Source organism: Xyrauchen texanus, chromosome 49 (genome assembly GCF_025860055.1).
Source record: "Xyrauchen texanus isolate HMW12.3.18 chromosome 49, RBS_HiC_50CHRs, whole genome shotgun sequence".
NCBI classification, from domain to species: Eukaryota; Metazoa; Chordata; class Actinopteri; order Cypriniformes; family Catostomidae; genus Xyrauchen; species Xyrauchen texanus.
Window position 1 is genome coordinate 14,150,366 of NC_068324.1, and position 27,877 is coordinate 14,178,242.

The 27,877-nt window shown below is 37.3% G+C and overlaps 1 protein-coding gene across 2 annotated transcripts; it reads left to right on the forward strand.

Annotated features, from left to right (window-relative positions):
* Window positions 1-27,854, forward strand: washc4 (WASH complex subunit 4). Of its 2 annotated transcripts, none has more exons than XM_052122835.1 (33): window positions 1-147; window positions 665-804; window positions 916-969; window positions 1,086-1,151; window positions 1,259-1,304; window positions 2,481-2,548; window positions 2,645-2,727; window positions 2,808-2,850; window positions 2,942-3,045; window positions 3,225-3,345; window positions 4,537-4,660; window positions 4,804-4,931; window positions 5,022-5,182; window positions 5,394-5,520; window positions 5,644-5,769; window positions 8,853-8,960; window positions 9,108-9,254; window positions 9,459-9,538; window positions 9,639-9,744; window positions 10,504-10,620; window positions 10,735-10,903; window positions 12,446-12,600; window positions 12,684-12,758; window positions 12,846-12,950; window positions 13,061-13,195; window positions 13,288-13,396; window positions 14,123-14,189; window positions 16,715-16,801; window positions 16,971-17,118; window positions 17,204-17,300; window positions 17,404-17,600; window positions 20,408-20,504; window positions 27,292-27,854. In XM_052122835.1, the coding sequence occupies exons 1-33, from the start codon at window positions 87-89 to the stop codon at window positions 27,327-27,329; spliced, it is 3,489 nt and encodes a 1,162-aa protein (XP_051978795.1). In that variant the 5' UTR covers window positions 1-86; the 3' UTR covers window positions 27,330-27,854. The 2 variants fall into 2 exon arrangements, with proteins under 2 accessions (XP_051978795.1, XP_051978794.1); XM_052122834.1 differs by lacking the exon at window positions 27,292-27,854 and adding an exon at window positions 25,320-26,467.
* The last annotated feature ends 23 nt before the right edge of the window (window positions 27,855-27,877 follow it).

A 27,877-nucleotide genomic window follows, 5' to 3' on the forward strand; every position in this document is an offset into this window, starting at 1 on the left:
CAGCCCCTCTCCTCTCTGAAGTGGAATCACAAACAGTGAGCTAATGGCTGTCTGAAACTGATTGCATCTGTGTTGTTTATTTCAGGATGGCTGTGGAATCATTATCTCCAGATTGGGAGTTTGATCGATTTGACGACGGATCACAAAGTATGTCCGATCAGAGATTATGTTGGATTATTTTAAAACGGAAAAGCTTCATTAAGCCTGCTGCTAGCTGAGTAATGTTAGCTTGCTGTCAGATGATCAGGGAAAGTGACCAAGTTCAGACACTTGGATTAGATTGTGTTGACCAAATTGAAAGTGTAAACACCATGGCACTGTTGCTCTGGAGCTCTTATATGTGCTAAAATAGTCAATTAAATAGCTGAAGAGCATTAATTGGCCATTTCATTCAGTGCTCAAAAATGTTTTGTTAATTATCTAATTTATTATGTAACGTGTTGTATATTCTATCTTATAAATATTACTTTTTAGATTACAGAATCAGATGCAATTTGACATTTGTGCAAACTAATTAACAAAACAATGTCAAAAATGGGAGAAAATAATTCAGATATCTGCATCTTGGGGAAAATTCTGTGAAATATGGAAGGAATTAATTTGAGGCCTATAATGCTGGTTTTGTTTTGACTCAAAGTATTGCAACTGGTTCCTTCCTGTGCAGAAATTCACACTGAAGTGCAGCTTAAAAACTATGAGAAGTTTTTAGAGGAGTATACTGCTCAGCTCCAGGGGATTGAAGAAGCATTGGACGACTCTGTCGGAGATGTTTGGGACTTCACTCTGGACCCCATTGCTTTGAAGGTAATGGGTTAATGATGATAGATTCTTACTTGCATTTATTTTCTTTTAAATTGCATTCGTCTTCTGTTTGGCTTTTAGATGTAATATAACTCTGCTTTGATTTATGTCCAGCTTCTCCCTTATGAACAGTCCTCACTGTTGGAGCTTATCAAGACAGAAAATAAGGTATGAGATTTGAGTTTATATTGTATGTCTGATCCAGTAATATCAACATGGCAAATACCAAAGGGCAATTATAGAGTATTATGTGTAAGGTATACCCATTTGTTTTTTTTAATCAGGTGCTTAATAAAGTCATCACAGTGTATGCAGCTCTTTGCTGTGAGGTCAAAAAGCTGAAATATGAGGTAAATTGGAGACTTGACTTTAAATGGAGAGTTATGCAAATTAAAGTCAATTATAAGTGAAAGTGTTAATTATGTTGTAATTTGTGTTTAACACTTTCTACTTTTAGGCTGAAACCAAGTTCTACAATGGCTTGTTGTATTATGGGGAAGGAGGTAATAATTGCTGGTTTAGTTTTTGCAATACAGTCTGTGTTCTTATTTACAGACAGTATTCTCCACCCACTTTACTTCTGTTATGTGGTGTATATCTGAGTGAAACTGCATATTCAACTAGAACAATTGTCACTATATGTTAGGTTGTTAGAAGGGGTTGAAAATGACCACAAATGCATATTAACCCTTAAATGCATAGGTGTTTCAACAAACATTATTACAATCAGGGCTTAAGTGTCCCGACATGTATATCTATCACAAATAGATCTTCAAAATACCCAGATACTGTCAAATTTTAAAACAGTTTCAAGACCATTAATAGAATAGAATATATTCTGATTTATTTCGATTTTCATATATCAAATTAGAAAGCTTCTCCATCCACATTTTTTATTAATAAAAGAGTCACAATGGTTAAAATTTATCCGGAAGTGACTTTTGCTTTTTTGAACATATGGGATGCAAATGCTGCTTTATTCACACATTTTTCACATAGATTAAATTTTCAACTTTGATGGAAACATAGCTACTGAAATTTATGTGACACAACTGGCTGTCAAACACATATTGTGCACCATATAACACAAGATACACATGTATTTTCTCAGGCATTTAGTGAGTCTTAATAGATGCAAAACGTGCATAGTTTCAGTACTATACCCAAATGACAATAGTCATATCATACTGTTAATGTGTTACACTTGCTATAGTTTACTTCCATGATGTTTCTTCATTAAATAGCAATGTCAAATACTTGAAAATTGACCATTGTTACAGAAAATCAACATGATATAGTAGTTGTTTGTTTGAACATAGTACTCATTTGTCTTGTAATAAACAAAGAAATATATGTCCTGTGATGTAAACGTATATAGATGTAAACGTAAATATGATTTATGGAAGCACAAAAAAAGCAACACTACATATCTCGGGTCTTTACACTATACACTTTTGGTAATTACATAGTCATAAAAAATATATTTTTTGCATTTTCGCCTTTTTTGGTGTTACACTATTCAGAAGAGAAAGGTTGAGGAAGATCAGAGAGTTGTGGGGATAACTACAAAAAATAGATGAGGTACAGGTGGTGGAATGAGGTCCTGGGTCACTTAGGACTCGAGGTATGCATTAAAGGATAATTGCATGCGAAAAACTTCTGTTTTTGTTGGGCTGTAGTTTCAGACACTAGTGTGGTGGAGGGAGAGTCTCAAATTCAAATGGGCCGCTTCATTTCCTTTCTGCAGGTTTGATATCATGAGCTTTTTATTACATTCTAAACAAATTTTTGGAACCCTCAAATATAAAATAGTTTTTATCAATCGTTGTTTGAACACTTACAGGAGCTGTCTTGCTTTGTGGCACGCTGCTTTGAGGTGGTGGTCAATATGGTTCACCAACTGGCTGCGTTGTACAACAGTAACAAGTGAGATGTCAAAAAATAGTAACAATATGTTGAATATTATGTTCATGCAATGTTGCTTAATTATTTACTTTCACCTCTAGGAGTGCAACAAAAATCATTGAGTCCACTGGAGTACACTTTCAGGTAACTCATTTTCTTAGCTTTCTTCACGTCATTCTTAATCGTTCCCTATTTTCTTGTATTCATGGTTTCTCTGTCATCTGTCTCTGTTCAGTCCGTTTACGAGCATCTAGGTGAACTTCTGGTAGTCCTTATCACGCTGGATGAGATCATGGAGAACCATGCCACGCTGCGGGAGCACTGGAAGATGTATAAAAGGTGTGGCAGGACGTTAATTAGTTGTCTTCCTGATTTATACTTTTGCCTCATCTTTGCAGCCAATTGCAGTCGCTAAAACGTGAAGACACCAAATGACGAGTTTTGTTAAGGTTTAGCTTGTGGTTCTTAATGAAGAGATCCTGCTTTCTGATCAGAACCATGTGTTCTTTTTTTCTAAGGTTACTGAAATCAGTCCATCATAACCCAGCTAAGTTTGCCATCCCAGAGGAGAAGCTGAAGCCCTTTGAAAAGCTCTTACTGAAGCTGGAGGGGCAGCTATTGGACAGCATGATCTTTCAGGTTGACACCATTACCAGACCTTAATTTACTCATTTTATTTTTGACTTTTAGTCATTATTCAGCTAGCAAGAGCTTAAAGAAACCCGAAAGAAGTAAAATAATATTGAAAATGTCATATGCTAATCAAAATAAAAAATGCATTGAAATGTGGATAAATGTTGTCAATTAAAACAGATTAAGTTTTACTGTGGACTCAAGCCGTTCTTCTAAGTGTAAAATCTTCCAGCGCTGACCACAGAGGAACACAAATAATAATTATAATAAATTATCAACTATCACTGAAGATTTTTGCCGATAATCGATAGTTCCAAAAAGCAACAATTAATCGGCACGATTAATCAGTTAAACAGATTTATTATTCAGTTGAGTCAATGATTCAATGACTCACTCATAACAGAAAAAAAACACAAATTTGTCGCCACCTGCTGGAGTAAAGATGTAATCTACAGAAATGGTCACTGAACAAATAAGTGAACAAATTCAAAATCAGAGTCCAAAGCTGTGAACACAGATAAGCGGAGTGTTACTAATAGTGAAACGTCCCAGTGACGTTATACTAAATATCAGCACTCTTAGAATGTTGCTTGTCTAATCAGATTCAATGACCGGCACTAACTGTTGTATAAAAGTTAATAATATAAAAAGTAGCCTTATAATATTAAAGGGTAACTAAACCCTAAACCAACTTTTTTTAGTTAATGATCTGTAAGCATGGGGCTTTATTAGTACTGGTCATTGATTCAAGTAATTTTTTTGACATTTGTGTATAAAGTGTTTTAATTCTACAATATATGGTGTAAAAACGTCTGAGTGCTGTCCTCTTCAGGTTGAACGGTGGCTACTGCAGTTGCATTTTCCTATTGGCTGTTTGCGGTACTTCGTGACGTAAGCGGTGACAGCTGACGTAAGCAGGTTCCAGCTCACCACGCCAGATTCATGTACATGTCGTCTTGCGACCGTGTGAGGAATAATAATAACATAGAGTCTGACAAGCAGCTGTCAATTAATCCGTCACTACGAGTCTCAGGTGCCCCCGCCCCCACCCCGCTCAGCCCTTTCGTTTCGTTCCCTCTATCCCCGCCGGGGTCTGCCCACTTTTCCAGCATTTTCAAATATTTCTAGTTGGTGGAGTCAGACTCTGAGCAGGTGTTTAGTTACCCTTTAAGGGCTTTCTCTGTTTTGTTCATGCAGGCTTGTGTGGAGCAGAGGTTTGATGATCCTGGAGAAGGAGTATCGGTCTCAAAAAACAGTGCCTTTGCTGAGGAGTTTGCCAACAATATCAGAACCATTTTTGCCAACGTTGAGTCAAAGCTTGGTTTGTGCTCAGAATTTCAATTAATCACATTTTATCATGTAAAATGCAGAACTTTAGACCTTCATCATTTGTTTACTTTGGCTTTAGACATCTAATATGATTACTATGATAATTAACAATTATGATCCATATTTAACATGCAGGTGAGCCGTCGGAGATCGATCAGAGAGATAAGTACGCAGGTGTCTGTGGTCTCTTCGTACTGCACTTCCATATCTTCAGGGCTGTCGACAAGAAGATCTACAAATCACTGTTGGATGTGTGTAAAAAGGTGAGTGTGCTCACTTGCAGGACTGAATACTCTGTGTAAAGAATCTGCAGTGCCCATTCAGTCTTTATTAAATCCCTCTTTCTTCTGTAGGTCCCTGCAGTGACACTAGCAGCTAATATAATTTGGTTTCCTGACACGTTTCTGTTAACCAAAGTACAAGCAGCAGCTAAACTGATGGACAAGAAGAGTATTCAGGGCATCCGCAGCAACAGAGATGCATTCCTGCAACAAAAAGCACAGACATTAATGAAGTATGAGCTACATGCTTCCACAATGATAAAAAATTATAATTTCACTCCAACAATGCTAGGACCGATAACATTCATGGTCATAGTATGTGTGTATATATATATTTTGTTGCTGACATTTATTTAATGTCAGTGTAACGCTTGCTTATGGTACCAAATATTGTCTGCATTCTAAACCCATCATAGTATGAACGCTCTGTGTCTCTGTGTTCAGGGACATGCAGTCTTACTACATATTTGTAACCTCTTGGATGATGAAGATGGAGTCCATATTATCAAAAGAACCGAGACCAGAAAAACTGTCTGAAGATTTGAACAACAGATGTAATATCTTTGTGCAGGTAGAGACTGGTGTTATCATATTTCTGTCTTGGGAGTCTGTCATTTTTGAGAGAAAAAAAATGTATCATAAATGTGCACACTAATAGAGCTTGATTGAAGTAAATTCCTCGTTGTTTCTGCAGGGAGTCCTGTATGCTTACAGCATCAGCATCATTGTCAAGACCACCATGAACATGTACATGTCCATGCAGCGGCCCATGACCAAGACCTCTGTGAAAGCCCTCTGCAAACTGATGGAGCTGTTAAAAGTGGGTTGATTAGTAGTTTTAACACATTTGACTGAAAATACATCCAATGGTAAATGCAAATAACTTGAGCACACAGTGTTCATACTGTACTGACCGATAGTAGATGTTGCTGATTCCAATAACTAAGGTGATGGAAAAGGCAGATAACGGATTCATTTTTTAATTATGTTTTTACGATTCATAGAATGTTAAAAAACTTTCTTGGCCTTCCTTTGTATAACAGACACATACATGGGCTATGAGAGCCTAAAATGAAAAGAAAAAAAATCCTATGTGGATGCAGTTAATTGTGCAACAAATATCCCAATAATAAGCAGAAAAAAAATTATTTGCAGCATAACATGTGACTATGAACATGCCCGAAATACACTTCAGGACTCTTATTTTGAAATGACAGAAACTTGGCTCCATAACATTTACATTTATTCATTTGGCAGACGCTTTTATCCAAAGCGACTTACAACAGTGCTCCATATTTAAAGGAATATTCCAGGTTCAAAACAAGTAAATCAACAACTATCAACAACATTTGTGGCATCATGTTTATTACCACAAAAAATTATTTTGAATCGTCCCTCTTTTTCTTTAAAAAAGCTATTTGATGTTACAGTGAGACACTTATAGTGGGAGTGAATGGGGCCAATTTTTAAAGGATTAAATGCATATGTGAAGCTAAAACTTTTATGAAAGCACTTGCATTATTTCTTTGTTAAAGCTTGTGTAATATTTGAGCTGATAGTCCCCTACACTCTGTGACCTATATGAGAGTGGAGAGTTGAGATCCTTTGAAAATATGGTTCAACATTTTGTTATTCCCAGATCTCAGTTTTATAGGTATTTACAACTGCACCACCTGCTCTGTAATATTTTTGGGAGTAGCATACACCACCAACTCTGGGAATGGTGATTGCTGCTTTTGGAAAAGGCCATGAGGCATCAGTATATTACTCCCTGCTAATTCAGTGTCTGGGGGACGGAGCTTCAACTTCTCTTAAGAGATTATTGGAGAAAGATTTCAACTTTTTATTGTAGTAGGGAGAGTGGGCTAGGATTCTACAAAACATAAAGTCTACATCTATTGGACCCCCCTCTAGATTGTATAGGCTTGGTCTTAAAATAATTGAAATAATTATACAAAGTTATATTTAACAATTATGTATGTATAATAAGAAATATTCAGATAATTAAAATGCATTACATTCTTGTGGCAGAAGAGTTAATCATTGATAAGACAATACAAAAAGTGGCTTTAGAATACAATGTATTGTTTACTACCATATTATTGATCATAAGTCAGTCATTGGCATACAGTTCACAGCAATCCATTTCACAAGTGAATTTGTCAATCAGTTGGAGATTTATTATGAGGGCTTGTTTAAGGACCCATCAATTTACACCTGCGTCAGACATGCTTGTGTAGCATCTCGGGTGCGTTGCGTCATAAACATAAAATTATTTGTCCGCTGTGTCAAGTTAAATATAGTTTAATTCTTAGAACACATCTTGAGATCCCTTAGTTCGAATTTGCATTCCTCGCAAGAACATAATGCATGTCTGTGTTGCGCTGTCTGCTGGATGGTTGTTTTCTTCACTGTATAAACTGCGCGTTGCCACACAGCTGAAATTTAAATTACTGCCCTCTGGAGTAAATAGGTGGTACTACAAGCATGCATTTCTCAGGAATCTTCTTTATGGCGGTCCGGGGGCATGCAATTAATTGTGTAAATTTTTTTAACACGTTATTTTTAATAAAATTAATCGCACTGAATTAACGCGTTAAATCGACAGCCCTAATATATATGTGTGTGTGTATATAATATAATATAATATATATATATATATATATATATATATATATATATATATATATATATATATATATATATATATATATATATATATATGGTTTCTTTGTGTTCTTTAACTTTAACCAGTAACCACAGGCATGTTTGTTGGGGATTGGAAGGGGGAATAATGGGGTTTAAAAATGTATTCTGTACAAGTATGTTTTGTTTTTCTGTTTCAGTTGTTGGAATCAATAAAAAGTGTTAATCAGAAAAAGAAAAGGAGGGGCAAGTCAAAATAATTTGTTGTGGTAATCAATATTATATATAAATAAAATGCTTTTGAATGAGCTTGATTTGCACTGAACCCTGAATATTCCTTTAAGTATTTAGCAAACTAAGCTTGTTAAAGCCTATATTCCATATACAGTAAACCCATATTCACCAGATTAAGCATTTATTATATTTCACCAGATGAGGTTTTTTATTATGACACAATGTATGTGCTGATGGGGTATGTTTCCATATAGTCACATTTTTCTTTCATGCCCTCATTTAAATTTAGAACACTTGATTTATCTAATCCAAATAACAAAATTTGCATTAAAATGAAGATAAAAATATTGGTTAATATTGTCAGTCAGTGATTGTTTTCATTTTTAGTTGCAGTATACTGTAAAACCAAGTTGTTCTAACTGTAGAATCCTCCAGCGCCGGCCATAGAGGAATTTGTTTTATTTATATTTTTAATTTGTTTTTTTCCCCATAACCGAGTTCCAAAAGGCAACTGTCGGCATGATTAATCCTTAAAACCGATATATTGGTCTACCTCTAGTAAATGGTGCTTATTATGCACAGGCTGTACTAGATAGTGTGCCTTCACTAAAGTATAACGAGTGAAGGGTGTCCGTGGATCCTCAATAAGTCTTAAATTCAGTTTTCAAATTTTAAGCCTTAAACAGTCTTAATATCTTATAACATAGAGAAGGTCTTAAATATCTTCCACTGAAGTTTTAAATTTGTTGGCGGACAAATGACAGAGTATTTGATGACAGATTAAGAAACAGCTAATCCCACGAGGTGATTGTTTTTATTTCACCTTTGGAGGCCGCTGTTATTCTGCAGAAGCAAGCCGTTTTAACTGTAGAATCATCCTGCTTTGGCCATAGAGAAACAGCATGGAATAATAATCTATCAGCATAGATTTTTGCAGAATACCGATATTTCCAAAAAGCAATTATTAATACAAATTCTATGGTAAAAACGATATATTGGTCTACCTCTATTTATTATGCACAGGCTGTGGAGCACACTTTCCACCGGCGCTCATTGGTTGTGGCCGATTCTGTGTCTCACATCACGCAGCAGCTGCAGTCTCAAGCTTTGGCTTCCATTTCTACTGCTAAGGTACTGACCCAACACCACACACCAACACTATAGACCAGACAGACTTTACAACTGTAGCCTCAAATTTCCTCTTGCATGTGATGTCTGTCTGTCTTTCTTTTTCTCTTATCTATCACACTCAATAAATAATTGATTGATTGTCCTCAGAAAAGGGTGATTTCTGATAAAAAGTACAGTGAGCAGAGGTTGGACGTGCTGTCGGCTCTAGTTCTGGCTGAAAACACACTGAACGGGCCCAGCACTAAGGAGAGGAGACTCGTAGTATCTCTGGCTCTCAGTGTTGGCACTCAGATGGTGAGTGAAATGGATCAATAAAACATTTGAAGTTATTTCATGACATTTGCATTCAGATGAAACCTTTGGGACTTTAAACAAGCCAAAGGAAATTTTTACATTTATAAAAGTGTTATTGCACTTTCAGACCATTGTAAATGGTTTGAAATGACTGTAGAGGTTGTTTGTTTTTGTATTTTTATTTTATTTATTTATTTTGCACAGAAAACCTTTAAGGATGAGGAGCTCCTGCCTCTACAGCTTGTGCTTAAGAAACTGGACTTAATCAGTGAACTCAGAGAACGGTGAGAACTGAATTCATGTACGCATTTATGATTAGCTATAATAGGTTTTGGTTCTGTTACCTTTGTGGCCAGTATTTAACTTGATACTCTCTCTTCTTAGCGTCAAAGTACAATGTGACTGTAGTTTCCTCTACTGGCATCGTACAGTCTTCCCCATCTACCTGGATGACGTGTATGAAAACGCTGTTGATGCGGCCAGAATACACGTAAAACATTTTTAACATCATAAACATCTACGTTAACAGTTACTGTAAACGTTTAAACACACTTGACTGAAATGCTTTTCCCTGATCTTAAATACCTTTTGATCTAAATGCTTATGCTTTTAAATGCTTGTAGACTAAATTTGACCTTTTTATATGTATTTCTTTGATCTTAATAAAAAGAATAAAAGGTCACACTTCATATTAGGTGTCTTTAACTACTATGAACTAACATTAAAATACATACAACACAATGTACTGTGTAACTACATGATGTTCTGCAAAATTCTCACAAGATTCATATTTGCTGCTGCTGAGGTACAGTATGTTGGTAAGTTAAGGTTTAGGTTGAGGGTTGGGGTAGGGGTAAGGTTAACAGTGTAACTACCAAAGTAATTAAATGCATGTACTTTAAATGTAAGTACAATGCAACAACATATATGTATATTACAAGTACATTGTGTCAAATGCTTAAGTACATTGTAGTTAAAGACTTTTTAACTTTACAAAGTGGGACCAGATGAATAACTAATTTGAAATGGGTGAGTTGGACCTTTTATTAGTAAAGGAAAAGCAGCCAGGTTCCAAGCACACAAGGGATCTCTTTCAACTGCATAGTCATATTAAAGAATCAGTTGGTGTATCCAAACTTTTGATTGGTAATGTACCAATTACGCATTTTAATTTGTGTTAAGTAAATACATTGTAAATGTTACATGAAAGCCATTAATGTAAGCATGTGCATGTTCTTGTTTTCAATAGTACATGTTCAGTGCGCTCAGAGACTGTGTTCCCACAATGTTACATGCCAAACACATGGAGTCATGTGATCAGCTACTGGAGTGTTACGACACTGAGATCATGGAAATCCTCAATGAGGTAAGCAGGGCTGAAGAATTTGCTCTTTACTGAATAACCCGTCTTTTTCTCTCTGATATGTATTAACATGATATCCTTGCATATGAATTTATTTAAATGTTCTTCATTCATTAGCACTTGCTAGACAAGCTGTGTAAGGAGATCGAGAAGGACCTGCGTTTGTCTGTGCACACACACCTCAAACTGGATGACCGAAACCCTTTCAAAGTGGGCATGAAGGATCTGGCTCACTTCTTCTCCCTCAAGCCCATTCGATTCTTCAACCGGTTTATCGACATCAAAGGTAGGGCAGATTACAGTACATAATAAGTTAAAGGTCCAGTTTCATACACTATTGAAGCAGCCAATTTTCTTACATTTAAAACAAAAAACAAGTTTTTCTATCTGAACTCTTGGGGTTTGGTGCCTTTCACGTTATTTGCACTGATTAAGTCACACAGTGACGAGTTCAATAAAAGCAGAGCGTCAGTGGAATGATCTTCGAAATCTCATATTTTGCTTCATATGGATATTAATTGTTTATTTCACTGTGCGACTGCTGTGCACATTTTCTTTGCACAAGTTGTGAATTTTTAAATAATACCATGCTATAGCAAGTCAGATTATTATTTTTTATCAAATTGGAGGTTTCCAGGAGTGTTGGTTACTCGTGTTTTTGAGATGTTATAGACGTTACAGCTGTGAAGCTGCTTTGGAACAATGTGTATTGGAAATTTAAAAAAAAAAAACTAGATAAATACAAAATATTTTCTATTCACTTTTTATGATTATTCTATTTATGTATTATTATCTCTGTCTTCTTGTTGTATTGTTTGTGCACTGGAAGCTTCTGTTACCAAGACAAATTCCTTGTATATGTAAGCATACTTAGCAATAAAGCTGATTCTGATTATTTGACTTCATTTGACTTTCATGTTCTCAAGAATCTCAGTGTTCTCTCTTTGCACAGTCAAACAAATAAGTGATAGCTAGTGCTGAAGCATTTTACCAATCAGAAGCATAAATAATTCTGATTTAAATTGATGGCCAGCATCGTCCAATCAGTGCTAACCATAATAGCTTTATAAATTTTGAATCTATGTACTGATTACCATTGTCCCATGTCTGCCAAACACAGAGTGGTGCAAACATCATCTGCAGCCTGAAACTGAACTTTTGGTCAGATTTGAGGAGTGAATCACTTAGATGCATAGGAAAGCTATAGGATGCTCCCAGTTTAGTGAATGACTTGACCTCCCGTCTGTTTGCATTAGTCTCAGAACAGTTCGAAATACACCTTATTTTCATCCTGACTCCATGTAAAGCCTCTGAAAGCAATTTTTTTCAGCTTTTGGATTAGCCCATTGATCCTCAATATGATAAAGCACAGTAAATATAAGATTTCTAAGAAATAGTGTACATTGTGTTTAACAGCATGGCATTTCGTGATAAATCGATCAAGTTTAAAAACGGCATACCGAATGAAACTAGAGACACTAATCTTTTGACTCAAACTGGTTTCAATGTAAAAACTGAATTAGATTTCTTACCAGATGTAGTTTTGTTAGCGTGTCTCCCAAAGACAAACTCTGCTGTGATCGGTGCCATGTTGTTTTGTCACATGACTCCATATGTTGAATGTTTAACCCTTTACTGAAAGCCCAGACTCTTCTGATCTGAGATCAGTCAAAATTAATTTAAATTATGTGCTGCGTATAGCGATTCCAAAATACAACGTCCACGTATGTGAACGCTGGGTCGCTCAAGGTTATATGTTTTCAAAATAGTTTTGTTAAACAATACATTTTACCTCTGCCTATTATGATAGTAATGTTTGTTCTTGTAGCCTATGTGACCCACTATCTAGACAAGACATTTTACAACTTGACGACTGTGGCTCTCCATGACTGGGCCACATACAGTGAGATGAGAAACCTCGCCACACAGCGCTACGGTTTGGTCATGACTGAAGCCCATCTTCCCAGCCAAACTCTGGAACAGGTGTGTACTTTACTTCTTAAACTCCATTTATATTATACTGCTAGATTCAGCCTGACATTACTGTGAATCCTGGTGTCTTTTAGGGGCTTGATGTCCTGGAGATCATGAGGAACATCCACGTCTTTGTCTCCCGCTACCTCTACAACCTTAACAACCAGGTAATCATTTATCTTTTAATTGATTGGTCCATAAATGTATGTCTTTATGTAAATCACTTAGGTACATCTGCTCCAAATGATTTGTAGATCTTCATTGAGAAGACCAGCAACAACAAGCACTTGAATACCATTAACATCCGACACATTGCCAACTCTATTCGCACACATGGCACTGGGATCATGAACACAACGGTATGTAGAGATCTCATCTAAAGGGATCTATATGGCTTGGGTAAACATTCAGTGATGCACATTTACAATAGTATGTGAACAGTAATAAATTGGCAATTTTCTCTCTGCAGGTTAACTTTACTTATCAGTTCCTCCGTAAGAAGTTCTATATTTTCAGTCAGTTCATGTATGATGAGCACATCAAATCCAGACTCATCAAAGACATCCGTTTCTTCAGAGAAACTAAAGATCAAACAGACCAAAAGGTAAGTGCTTTTTCTACGATATTTCCATGTATTCATTTTGAAGCAATGCTTTTATATGAATCTTTGTTGCTTTGTTCAATTCTTCTATATAGTACCCCTTTGATAGAGCAGAGAAGTTCAACCGTGGCATCAGGAAGTTGGGTCTTACTCCAGATGGTCAGAGCTACCTGGACCAGTACAGACAGCTCATCAGTCAGATCGGTAAAGTTTTATCTTTAAAAATGGTAAAGGTTTTTATGAAGCAGAATGTTTTTCGGATTATGATAATATCTATAATAAAGCAATGTCAAATGAGTGCTGTTGTTCTGGATATCTGCATGGCTATGATTCAGCTGCAGGTAATCTGTATGATATTGCAGTTGTACAACAGTTCAACAAACAATTAAATAATATTGATTAACTTAAATTTCTGAAAACAAATAGAGAAATTGTTGACGAGATTAACACTGGTTTACTTCCATTGTTTCGTTGGTGAACGACAATGATTCATTGACTCCTTTATGACATAAAATATATTTATTTGTCACCACCTATTGGTGTAAAGATTGAACTAATACAAAAACCTTCATAAGGCTTGAGTCTCTGGAATTAATCAAAATCCCCACAAGTATTTAGAAAGCCACTCACTTAGACAAGCAGAGTGAAACAAAATAGTGAAGCGTCCCAGTTCTTTTACACTAAATATCAGCACAATTGAAATGCAGCTAGGCCAATGAAATTTGTGAGCCAGAACTAACTGTTGTGTAATAATATTACTGATAAAAATCCCTGCAAAAAATAAGTTTACAGCATACATTTCAAGTTCTTTTCAAGGTTGAAATGGCTGTTTGTCATCAATAGCTGGAACCTTACCAGACAGGTTGCTGCATTCTTGAATATGTATTGCTAGTTTTGTAACTTTTTTTTTTTTTTTCCTCTTCCCTATAGGCAATGCAATGGGCTATGTGCGGATGATTCGCTCTGGAGGTCTTCATTGCTGCAGTAGTGCTATTAGGTTGAGTATTGCTTTTTACTACTACTACTACACAGTGATTATTTGACTGAGAAGTTCAGCTAATAATAATGCTGCTTTTGGCTTGAGTGGATTAAATAGCATTTCAAACCAAACATATCATTGCACTTATAAAGCTAGATGCAGCGCAATTAATAGAATAGAATGCCGGTGTCTCAAAGCACTTTTAAAAGTTGATATTCTTTTAAGGCGACACCCACGCTAAAACGTTTTTGTTTGAAAACGCATTGGTTTAAAATTTTTGTGTAAACAAAAATGTTTTTGAGTGAATTGCACCTAAACCAGAGGTTCTTAGCTGTTGGGTTTCTACACAAAAATGGGTCGCATGGCTTTTCTGAGAAGGTCATGATCAGCAGGCTAAATAATGCTAAATGCTAAACAAGGCTAAACAATGCTAAATGCTAATATTAAAATGAAATATAGGCTTATCAACTTTCAAAAGTTCAAAGGATTTGTGTTCAATCCAACTCTACTTATTTTGACTCTGATTCATCTGTCTCTTGGTAAGATTAATGCTAAAACAATATCTAACCCATTGTTTGTTACATTGGGTTAGGCTGGTAAATCACACTCTTATTGTTATTTATGCAGTTGTCAAATTGTAAATGTTCCTATACAGCCTATGCAATAATACAATTCAGTGCTTGATTTAAGGAAATTTTTTTGGTCACATTTTATATTAGGTGGCAATAACATTAAAAACAAGACTATGTATTTACTTTATAACTACATGTTGTTATGCAAAATTCCCACATTTGCTGCTATTGAGGTTGACGTACAGTTAGGGTTAGGTTAGTTTTGGGGTAAGGGGTAAAGTTAACAGTGTAACTACAAATGTAAATACAATGCAAAAACATGTATGCACATAATAAGTACATTGTATCAAATGGTTAAGTACATAGTAGTTATGGCCACCTAATATAAAGTGGGTCCCATTTTTTTATTTATTAATTTTTTTAACTTTTTGTATAAGCAATTTTGGTGCCGTGCAGAGGTGGGTAGTGACACTTGAGTAACTTTTGGGGGGAAATTTTACTTCTAGAGTAGGTTTAAAAGTGGGTACTTTTTACTCTTACATTTTATTTTCACTGTAATAATTACTAGAAATGTTTCCAATCCTCTCTTCTTATTGACAAATTCATCCAGATCTGACAAGAACTCTTAAAGGGATAGTTCGCCCAAGAATTACAATACTCATTATTTACTCACCCTCATGAAACCCCATATGCGTATGACTTTCTTTCATCTACTGAATTTAAATGAAGATTTTAGAAGAATTTCTCAGCTTTGTAGGTCCATACAATGCAATTGAATGGGTGGCAACATTTTAAAGCTAAACAAACGAACACAAGTCGGCATAAAAATAATCCATAAGACTCTAGTGGTTAAATCATTATCTTCAGAAGTGATGTGATAGGTGTGGATGAGAAACAGATCACTTTCACATTCTTCTTGTGTTCTTGGTGATTCACATTCTTCTCTGCATATCGGCCCCCTGCTATCTAGCAAAAAATGCCAAATATTGATCTGTTTCTCACCCACACCTATCATATCACTTCTGAAGACATGGATTAAACCACTGGGGTTTTATGGATTACTTTTATACTGCATTTATGTGCTTTTTGGAGCATCAACATTTTGGCCTACAGAGCTAAATTAATCTTAAACATTTTTTAAAAGAACACATTTTTAAAATGTGTGTTCTGCAGAAGAAAGGAAGTCATACACATCTGGGATGGCATGAGGGTGAGTAAATGATGAGAGAATTTTAATTTTTGGGTAAACTATCTCTTAAAAGTGATAGCTCAGCCAGAATGTAATATTCTGTCATCATTTCTCTACCCTCATGTTGTTCCAAACCAGTGTAATGCTTTGTATTATGTGGAACACAGAATATGTTAGACAGAATGTTAGGGACTGACAGTCTCAGTCACCATTCACTTTCTATATATATATATATATATATATATTTGTATTTATTTTTTTCAACCTTGACTGAAAGTAAATAGTGACTCATGCAAACATTCTGTCTAATATCTCCTTATTGTGTTGCATGGAAGAAAGAAAGTCATATGGGTTTAGAACAACATGATGGTGAATGATGACTGAATTTCCATTAATAATCATAATTCTGTAGTACATGTTCAATGTGTATTATGTAATGAAATATAGGAGAGTAAACATCTATTATGTCATTTGTGAAAGTAATGAGTTACTAACTACTTGAGTACTCTTTTAATTGGATACTTTCTTACTCTTACTCAAGTAATCATTTATGTTAGTAAATATACTTTTACTTGAGTACAGTTTTCGGCTAATCTACCCACCTCTGGTACTGTGTTGGGTTGCTTCTTGATGTCCAATATCGGGGTCTTGAAGCAAAACCAGTCGAGAACCATTGACCTAACCGAAAAGTCAAACATTATTTATTATTTGAAACTTTCAGTGTTTTCTTTTGAATTCACAAGGATATTTAAAAGAGTTATTCACACTGAAATGTGTTCCAGGTTTGTTCCTGATCTAGAGGACATTGTGAACTTCGAGGAGCTTGTGAAAGAGGAAGACCTCTCTGCAGAGACGCAGAAAGCTGCCAGGTACCTCGAAGTGACATTGTAATAACTGTACCATCTCCACCACAAGCCACCTTATATAAGAGCTTAGAAATAGACCTTTTCTATTGACATATTTTTAAACATCTTGAATGTCCAAAATCTGTTTTATGTGTTTAAGAATATTCATGGAATATCATTAATTTTATTTCAGCCAACTGGACTATGTGCTGAGCGACCTGACCAGCAACTCTGCTGAAGGAACTGAGTACTTCAAGATGCTAGTGGGGGTTTTCGCACCAGAGTTTCGCAGCATCAAGAACATGCACTTGAGGAACTTCTACATGATTGTTCCTCCTCTGGTAAATTTGCAAATATCTTTTGAAGATTGCAGTGTCTGTTCTTAGCTGCAACTTGCATAACTTGCACCTTGTATCTCCCACCCAGACTGTAAATTTTGTGGAACACTCCATCAGTTGCAAAGAAAAACTGAACAAGAAGAACAAAGTGGGAGCAGCTTTTACAGATGATGGTTTTGCCATGGGTTTGTGCCATTAAACATTTGCCAGCCAACCAAAACTGCTCTCAATGGTGCTTTATTAAAGTTATTCTTCAGTGGAAAACATTTAAGACACTTTGTTTTCCAGGGGTTGCCTACATCTTGAAGCTTCTGGACCAGTATCAGGAGTTTGACTCCCTGCATTGGTTCCAGGCTGTCAGAGAGAAGTATGTGAAGGAAATGAATGCAATGGTAAAGGAGCAGAACGTTCAGTCTACCAGCCAAGATGAGAAACTCATGCAGACCATGAATCTGACCCAGAAGAGATTGGATCTATATCTGCAGGTGTGCTCAGTCATTTTCAACATATGTCGAGAGTATCCTTATGCATCAGTGCATTGGGCTTTATGCATTTACAGTTCCCTATTGATTCAGTTTATAAGACATTGCTGAACGCTTTGGGGAATTCCTTTTCCACAACTTAGTAGAAGCCTTTGTATCATAATGCCAATCTTATGATTGGCAATTGTGTTTGAGCCCCGCCCATTTAGGCACATATTTGCCCTATATAAGCAGGTGCTCGCACAACATTTCTTCAGAATTGTATTCCTTCAAGACCGGCATCATCTTGTATTGACTACGCACCTGGTTCAGCCCTCTCTTCGCCATCTCGTCTTGACTACGCACCTGGATCAGCCCTCACTTCGCCATCTCCTCTTGACTACGCACCTGGATCAGCCCTCTCTTCACCGTCAACAGACACCCATCAACGGATGGGATTCCCTGCAGACCCATCAGGATGTTCTTTGCCTGACTCTCAGCATCTGCAGCGAAGATCACCCACCCCCTCTAGTGTTATCTCCGCCTCGCAGCCTGATCGGGTTCTTCGCTCGGTGAGACATCTACCCGCTTCCCACAGCATCCAGGCAGGAGATGTATCCTTTTCTCGCTGTGTTTGCTGTCTGGGCCGCCCATGCCGAAGCAGCTCTCATGGGGACAGACTGCCCTCACAGTGAGGACATGAGTCTCAAGATGCTCCGCTCTAGGATTGCCCTCTTTCTGAGGGATGATTCTGCCTCACGCGCCCTCCCGACCACTTCCTCTGTGTTAAGACTTGAGGGACCACATGATGAAGCATGGCGGGGGGAGGATCTCGCGCTGGCGCAAGCCCCATGAGCCCACTAATCGTTAAACTGTTCTTGCTGGGAATGAGTCAGTTTTTATTGCAACGCTTCCTATGCATTGCTTGAATAGCACACGTACCTTGTAGCGGCTGCTCGACACGTGCTGAAGACTGATAGCTCTTTCTTCCTCTACAACCAAACTCTCTCGCCATGATAACCATGGGTGATTGGTATCTAATAACTCGCTCGAGCCTTTACACTATTAGTGCTGTACATGGATGCGTGACTCACTCTGAGTGAGAAGCTCTTCTGGGCATATCATAGAAAAATCAATCCACACAAAATGCTTCTGTCTTATCAAACGGCAGCTCCCCTCAACACACACACACACACACACTAAACACAGGGCCCAACTGTGCATTACGCGGTCTTGTGGCGCTTGTTACCAAGCATTTCTCATTGCATTAAAAAAACAGTAGTGTGCGGTTATACATTCCAGTTTGCGATGCGGTGTCCTCGCTTCAACAGTGTTCTATCCTCCACGTTACAGTGCAGGACATGCCCATTCTGTGCTCTGAGTTATTAAATCTTCTTGTGAGAGAGGCAATGGGGTTGTTCCCCGTACCGTGCTCAGAGAATGTCACCTGTGTCATTTGAATTGAGTTTTGTTCATAATGATCACATACCAAAAATGTTTTTTGCATGCCTTAATAAACCATACCTTAGTGTACATATTAACTTTGGCTCAGGCCAAACTTTAATTTTTTTTCTCCCCAATTTGGAATGCCCAATTCCCAATGCGCTCTTTAAGTCCTCATGGTGGCATAGTGACTCAATCTGGGTGGCAGAGGACAATTCTCAGTTCCCTCCGCATCTGAGACAGTCTATCCATGCATCTTATCACTTGGCTTGTTGAATGCATTACCGCGGAAACATATAGCGTGTGGAGGCTTAGTGCTATTCTCCGCGGCATCAATGCACAACTCACCATGCACCCCACCAAGAGCGAGAACCACATTATAGCAACCACGAGGAGGTTACCCTGTGTGACTCTACCCTCCCTAGCAACCGGGCCAATTTGGTTGCTTAGGAGACCTGGCTGGAGTCTCTCAGCTCGCCCTGGATTCGAACTCGCTACTCCAGGGGTGGTAGTCAGCGTCTTTACTTGCTGAGGCCAGCCCCCCTGCTCAGGCCATTCTTGAGAATTTGCCTCGTTTCACCATTTCACACACTGTGCACAACCGCTTCCTAATGGTGAGCGGCATGCTATCACAATTAGTGTTAAAAATAAAGCCCGCTATCCTGTTATGTGAATGTGTCGCGGGCGCTCACGGGCATGTCAGATTGGGTGCTAAAAATGATTGAATACAGGTATTCGATCCAATTCACACACAGACCACCTTCAACAGCGTTTTGTCCTCCGACGGTTCCATCATGGGACGTTTCTGTATTACCTACAGAAATTCACAATCTCCTGGCAAAAGATGTGATAGAGATTGTTCCGAGCTGCTTAACTTCCCATCACCGTGTGGGGTTATAATTTTCATACACACTAAAGAGATATTATACAGCTGATAGGCCTTGGACCTTATATACATATTCTTCTAAGTGTTTTATATCCTGATGTATTATGTATTATGTTACGTAGCGCGGTATGATTGTACTCCGTTTCCAAACCATTCAGCAATGTCTCCTGAATTGAATCGATAGGGAATGTCTCTGGTTACACTTGTAACCTCGGTTCCCTGAGATGAAAGGAACGAGACATTGCAAACTTGGCCGCACTACTACTACAGAGTTTCGAGGTACGAGTGATGCGTTTTTGTCCTTGGTCAGAAAAGTCTGATGCAAAACTAGGTCGTGGAACAGGAATTCCCCAACGCGTTCAGTAATGTCTTGTCTCCATCTCAGTGAACCGAAGTTACAAGAGTAACCAGAGACATTTTTGATTAACTTCGAATAGGCTTTCAGATTGATGAATATAAAAGACACATTAGATCTTGCATGACTTGTATCTTCTGTTTGTAGGAGTTTGAGCTGCTGTATTTCTCTCTGAGCAGTGCTCGGATCTTCTTCAGGGCTGATAAAACAGCAGCAGAGGAGACCCAGGAGAAGAAAGAAAGAGGTTTGTTGATGGATCTCTGATGTCCATTGAATATTTTATGGTTATTGATCAGGCCCACATGGAAACTCCAGAATTCTGGAGAACGCCTTTCATTCCTAACGTTTTGCACATCCCCTGCTCTTTTCATGTTTGTTAATTTGATAATAGTTGAAATTCATTCCACAAATTTCCCTCCAGTGCAAATCAGTACAGAAAAATGTGTCTGCAGCTTCCGTCTGGGCCTTTTAATGATTCTCTAGATTTACTTTAATTTTTTTCTGATTGCTGGACCACAAACATGTGGGTCATTGACAAATAGGGTTGTCTTAAAGAATGAAATCTTAAAGAAAAACAAATGCAATTTGTGTAAATATAATATCTTGTCTTTTTTTATTGGTATCATACATTTTTGAATAACATGTATACACCATAAACCCTAATGTTTTAATTACTGGAAAAATCAAGTTTTCTTAAACATAACTTGAAATATCACATTTTGGGCTAATAACTATGGGATAAGTTCACTGAACTTATTTTTTGTAAAAATCCATAGATTTAAGATTTGAGGTGTTAACGCAAACGATACAGAATTATATGGGGAATACCCACAATCCCTTGCACTTTAATTATTGAATTATGTTTCCTTGGTCAAAGGGAACATATGGGGGCATATAAATAGTTGTTATTAAGAATTATAGAGGTTTCAGCTCTTTTGTAGTATTATTCATGTTGTTGTTTTTTTTGCAAATAGTTGTTTCTTGTGATGACACCATTTGGGTGATCTGTGTCCTCTTTGGTCATGTTGGACCTTAACACTATCTCTGGTCTCCTTGTGCATGTGCAATTGAAGTACAGGTTTATATGGATTTCTGTGGAGAGGTTTATTTAATGATTGATCTTGAATCAGTTATAATCTTCATTATTTAAGCTGTTACAGTATGACCTAAATTTGAGTCCATTCAATTAAAATGATTACCGGTAAATTGAATCTGAGTTGAGTCTACTTGCATCTAGTTGCTAACTGAACTTAATTACACCATTACTCAATTCAGTTGAGGGAACGTGTTTACTTAATTCATTGAGTGGAGTCAACTTAAGGTTTTCAGTGTTGCATTTTCTACAAAACAATTTATGAATGAGAAGCATATTCAACAAATGTCAAGTGGTGTAACCATGAAGTACAATATATATAGTCACTAAAATCAAAAAAAATTCTTAGTTACTCTAGTTGCATTTGACTTGAACAAAATGTGCCTATTCAAAAAAATTTCAAAATATCTGATATGTTTAACTTAAGATGTCTATACAGGGGTCCTCACTTTTTGTGTGTCACATGACAACAATTATCTGCATGATACACCACCTGACTTATTTGGTGGACAAAAGTTTTTCAAATATGAATATTTTAAAACAAACTGTTGTTCTTTTTTCAGATTAATTTTTTTTAATTATTCATACATTTAACAAAGAAAAGTAAAACATATATTCACAGAATCAACAGTTAACCCCACTATTAACCCACCCTGACCCTCAACAAACCTTGTGGTCTCCTCAGATCCTTGTGGTCACATATATACACATTTATACACATTTAAAACTATACTTCTCTCTCCACTGCCCCTCCCCGAGAGCCCTCCCAAGAAGGCCAAATAGCTGCCACATTTCCTATCAAATGAATCTAAGTTCCCCAGCCTTCTACATGACATTTCCTCAAATGTCCGCCACCCTCCCCATCTCTGTGCACCACTCTTGAAATGAGGGCGCTCCAACTGACTTCCATCCCCTTAGAACAATCTGTCTGCCAATCATAACACTGGTTAGGACCCAATTTTTTAGGACCCAGACTCTGAATTAACAGGGAGTAATACACTGATGCCTCATGAGTATCTGCCCCTTTAGGGGGGTGTATGCTATTCCCAAATATATTACAGAGCAGGTGGCGTAGCTGTAAAGAACTGAGATCTGGGAATCCCAAAATGTTGAACTATATTTTCAAAGGTTCTCAACACTCCACTCTCATATAGGTCATCAAGTGTATTAACCTCCCTAACAATCCACTCTGACCATCAGATAAGAGACTTATAATACATAATTTGGGGTTCAGCCATAAGCTCAAGGCAACAATTAAACACTTTTGTCCATACCGGGTGGAAATGTAACTTAACTTCTCTGATTAGTTTGATATAAAGGCTTTGCAATGGTGAAATAGGAGCAAGAAATTCCTGTTCAATACAAAATCAGGGAGGGGCTCTCTCAGGTGGAAGTGACCAATGAGCCAAATGTCTGAGTGCATAATAATGAGACAAAATCTTGGGTAGGCCTAGCCCACCTTTGTCAATCGGCCTATGCAACATACTGAAATGTAATCTGGGAAGTTTACCATTCCAAATGAAGGACTTCGCTATGTTATCAAATTGCTTGAAATAAGAGAGGTGGACCTCTATAGGGAGAGATTGTTGCAGGTAGTTTAATTTTGGAATACAATTCATTTTAATAACATTAACCTTCTCAATCATAGATAAATGTATGTCAAACCTTTTTATTAAGGGTCAAAATGAACTCTAACTCACACAAATTTGCTGGGAATAAAATACCCAAATACTTAATGCCCTGTTTGGGCCACTGGAAGGCATCTGGCTGAAAAGACATTAAATGGGCAGTACACTGTCAGAGCCAAAGCTTTTGGATTTAGACCAATTAAATCTGTATACCGAGAACTTCGAAAAGGGATTAATAATTCTGTGGAGGCAAAGCACTGATCTAGTAGGGTCGGAGACGAATAATCAAATATAATCTTCGTAAAGCAAAAGCATGCACCATACCTCCCGCCATCACCCCTAGAAAATCATCCTCCTTTCTTATCGCGGCTGATGATGGTTCCAGGGCAAGACAGTACAATAATGGGATAAGAGGGCAACCCTGCCGGGTGCCCCTATCCAGAGTAAAATAATCTGAAATTAATCCTTTCGTTTGTACCGATGCTACCAGATGTCTATAAAGTAAATTAATCCATCCAATAAAAGTATTTCCGAACCCGTATATTTCCAAAAATTTAAAAAGATAATCCCATTCTACCATATCACGCCTTTTCGGCGTCAAGTGAGATGGCAGCGACCATAGTCTGATGCTTCGCCACTGACCACATGATATTGATGATACGCCTAATGTTATCAGAAGAGCTACAGCCCTGAAATATCCCACCTGATCTGTATGTATAAGAGATGTCATAATCGGTTAGCCAAAAATGTTTACAATATTTTAACATCTAGTTGGATCAGGGAAATTGGAAGGTAACTCTTATACTCACTTGGATCTTTGTCCTTTTTAAGAATCCGACTGATCTGGGCTTGTGTCATGGTTGGCTTAAGCTTTCCATTCTTTAATGATTCCATATAAACTTCTAGCAAAAGTGGAGCCAATTCTGTAGCATAAGATCTAAAAAACTTCCAACTGGCTTCCATCCCTCTAAACCCAAACAGTCCATGTACGCCTACGATAGCCCCCGCAACAACTTTGCATTGGATTGCTCATGTCCAGCGTTTCTATACAAATTTTGTGAGACAAAGATAATCTATAAAACACACTCAAGCCAATAGGAGGCACAAAGTGCATGCAGATTTATCCACAAAACTGTCCCGAAGGAGTGTTACTCCACAAAACAAACTCCAGCCGCTAGGCAGAACCAGCACAAAAAGAAACAAAAAAGGCTCTCTGTTTCCTGAAACAGTCAAGTGAATGTTCAGTGAGTTGGTCTACTTGGCTGCAATGTGAGTACCACAAAAGAATCACTCCATTGACTTTATGAAGGACATCACTTGATGTGGGCATGTGAATGTTTTATGACCATCCTTGGCATCTATTCTCAATTTGGCCAGGAAAGTTAGTGCAAAAGCGACCTTCCGTTGATGTAAAAGTTTTTTTTATTCCTTGAATCGATCACGTTTCTTTCTTACTGAATTCGCCCAGTCTGGGAACAAGAAAATGCTGTAGTTTTTCCAAGAAAGCCTTCCTTTACAAGATATTTATCAGATGATCTCAGAAATTTGTTCAGAATTGTTCGGGGCCTGTCTCCCTCAGCGGATCGCCGAGCCAGAACCCTGTGAGCTCACTCGATTTCCAGCTTATGGCCCGTTATGTCAAGCAGAGTTGGAAAGAGCCTATCCAGGAATTTCACCATATTCTGACCCTCTTCGGTGTCAGGAATTCTTAGAAAACTTGGACGCTAGTGGATTAGCAGATAATTCCCTCTCCGAAGACTCCAGATAATCGATCCATTTCTCGACATCCCCCACTCTTGTAAATACTCTCAGTAAATTTTGCCTCCGTGGCCGCGATGGATCGACGTATTACAGCAAGCTCAAGTCAGCAACGACCTTCGTCAGCATTGCCGATATGTTCGAAATCTCTCACAGAATTTCCTTCAACTCTGCGACCAAATCGACTCCAAGCCTTCTCGTGGGTGTCAACTTGAGCATGTAAGTGTCTTTTAATGTATCCAGAGCCCAAGGATTTTGAATTCTTTGACATATTGTTCTCCTAGAACAGTTATGGAACAGAGTGTATCGAATTTCGCCGGTTAATGTCATTTATAGTGTTAAAACTAGCAAAGTGCGCAGAGCTCGCCTTTCACACACCACAAACTGTTGTTCTTAAGAAATAATATAAAAAGTTTATTCCAAACTACTTATGCCAAAAACATGGATTTTATTTTATTATTGTTATTGCATTTTAAATGTATTGCATAACTTAATAAATCTGGACCAAAAAATAAATAAATGGCGCATTACATCATTGACCCACATATATATATATATCTCTTATCTTTCTCCGTTTTAGAGGAAGTTGCTAAAAGTGGTGCTGGTTCTTCAACTGTTGAAGGTTCTCCGAGTGAACTAAGTGCCAAGTGAAACTGAGGAGCAGCTTATGAAATATATGAACGACTGCCAAAAAGTGTATAATATCAATATGTCCTTGAATAGAATGCTGATGCTTTGATGGAGATAATTGATTCAGTAATCAACTTCAATCCAGAGGATTTAGACAATGACCCACCACACTCTTAATTTCTGTTGGATTCTCTAATTAGAACCTGTATAGTATCTTTTTTTTTTTCATTGAGGCTTCATGCCAGCTGCACTCACACAACTGAAACTGTGACTGTGGACATGGACTAATGCTTGTTTGTTTTTAGACACTGAATGATATTGTTTTAGGTGTCTTACATGCCATGTGCAGCAGCTGTCTCAATCAGAATGTTTTTCACAGAGTAATATGACATTTGGCTATAGAAATGGGAAACTAATGATTGGCAGATTTTTCTAAACATTCTTTTGAATATTAGGCAATAATATTTTTATATGATAATGCTGACATTTAGGATCCAGAAATTCAAAGATAATTGAACGATCTGATTAATGAAAATGTTAATATCATGCATGTAAACTAGAGTTTGTTATTCTCATGCCTGAGAACTAATTTACTTTGTACTAATGATTTTAGTCTGTCTTATATTAAAAATGTATTTGTCAATACCATTATCAAAAGAAAAAAGCATCACCACCAATTCTGGTGAAGCTAATGGTCATGTTCTGTTTGGTCTATAGTATGTGTGCTGCCTAATCTATATTACAATGTGGCCAACAGGAGAAAAACAAATTCTGATGATCGTGATGATTCTCATGCTTCTGTACAAATCATGAATACTGGGAAGAATTTGTAAAGCACTGTGATGGAGAGGAAGTTTAATTGCACTTGCATTAGTTGCTGCTGTTCTAGTATTCAAAGTGGTGTTTAAGCATACTACACAGCAGTTTCTTTATTTCCATGACATTCCATCTGTTAATTTCTTATCTATTTTTACCTTTTGTAAAAGAGTTGTGCATATTAACCGTTAACCTAATGCCATCTTATATTAAAAGACATTTGAAAAAGTTGTCTGTAAACCATCTGCCTGCAATAAATAAAGCAATGTTGTTTCAAAGAAACCTCACACCATTAGGATTAGTCACATCCTTAATTTACAGAGCAATAATATTCAGTATGCTTGTGAATTCAAGTCAATGATTCCCTGATACACCAAAGAAAGCCAAGATTAGTGTGGTTTCACATATACCCCGTCCCATTCAGAGTCCAAACACTGGTTCAGGAAAGCTGTTCTGCTTTATTACAAAGAAAGGGAGCTTTAAAGGTGGTCAGAAAATACAAGATTGGTCTGTTTTTGTACTATTGAGTTTTCCCTTTCCTATGAAATGCTTCTATTCAAATAGCTGCAGCTGAAATGTCTCCACCCCCTTTGTTTTTAGAATACAGTGGTCCTTGGTTCGTGAAAGTCAGGCCTTCCGTGTCACCTTTATTCAATTAGTTGAATTGGTCTAAGTGAACAGGGTAACAAACGTGATTCTCTGTCTGGCAGCTCAACGTACTGTTCACTTTTTTTTTTTTTTTGTCTTTTGCGTTTTTGCTTCTACCACATAATGCCATTTCTGTTCACCTCCTAAAAACGAGGTCAAGCATAGTTACTTCTTCCAAAATAGACGTCATGTATATATATATATATAGATAGATAGATCTATCTATCTATATATATATATATTTCATATATATATATACACATTCATACATACATATCTTTATTCATGTGATGTCAAAAAATAAAAAAAAATGTACATGTTTATTACAAAATCGTAACAAAGACTGAAAAGGGTTTGTATTCATTCTGCAACAATGTTTCTCTGTAATCTCACAACCGCCTGGTCCGCAGGTTGTTCCCATCTCACTGAAAACAGTCTGATTTGTTTTCCTTTTGAAGCTAAGCAGAAATCCCCTCACCGGAAAACAACTGGATGAGGAACGCAGGTGATGGATCAACGGAATGTTTTGGGGGAAAGCCAAACTAAAGAAAACAAAAACGAAAGCAGAACCTCCATGATGTTAATGACAGGATGTGCATCCGTCAAGACAATGACGAGGAGTAGAGCATTTTCCCACATTAAAAAAAAAAGCAGAAAACAATTTTTGTGTTCTTTTATTACTAAATAGTGCAACAATGAACATTGCATTTCTTTTGCCCTTGTGTATTCACATGTATTGGATTTGTCTTTGTGTCTGTCCTGTTTCGCATCACAGCACACTTCAGAAAACAAAGTGCAAACTGCTTTGTATACCAATGAGTGTTTGTGTGTGCTGTACTGCAACTGCAAAGACTCCAGGCAAACACCAAAAGGGGCTTTTCCATCAGAGGAGTAAACAAAACATTGACCCTGCTCAAAATGAAATGGAGGGGAGGAACGTAAGAGGGGAATTAAAAACAGAATGAAAATATAAAGAAGTTTTGTTTTGGGCAGCACATAATTTGTAAGGCAGGGCCCCTCCCCCCAGTTCTCAAGGTGGAGACC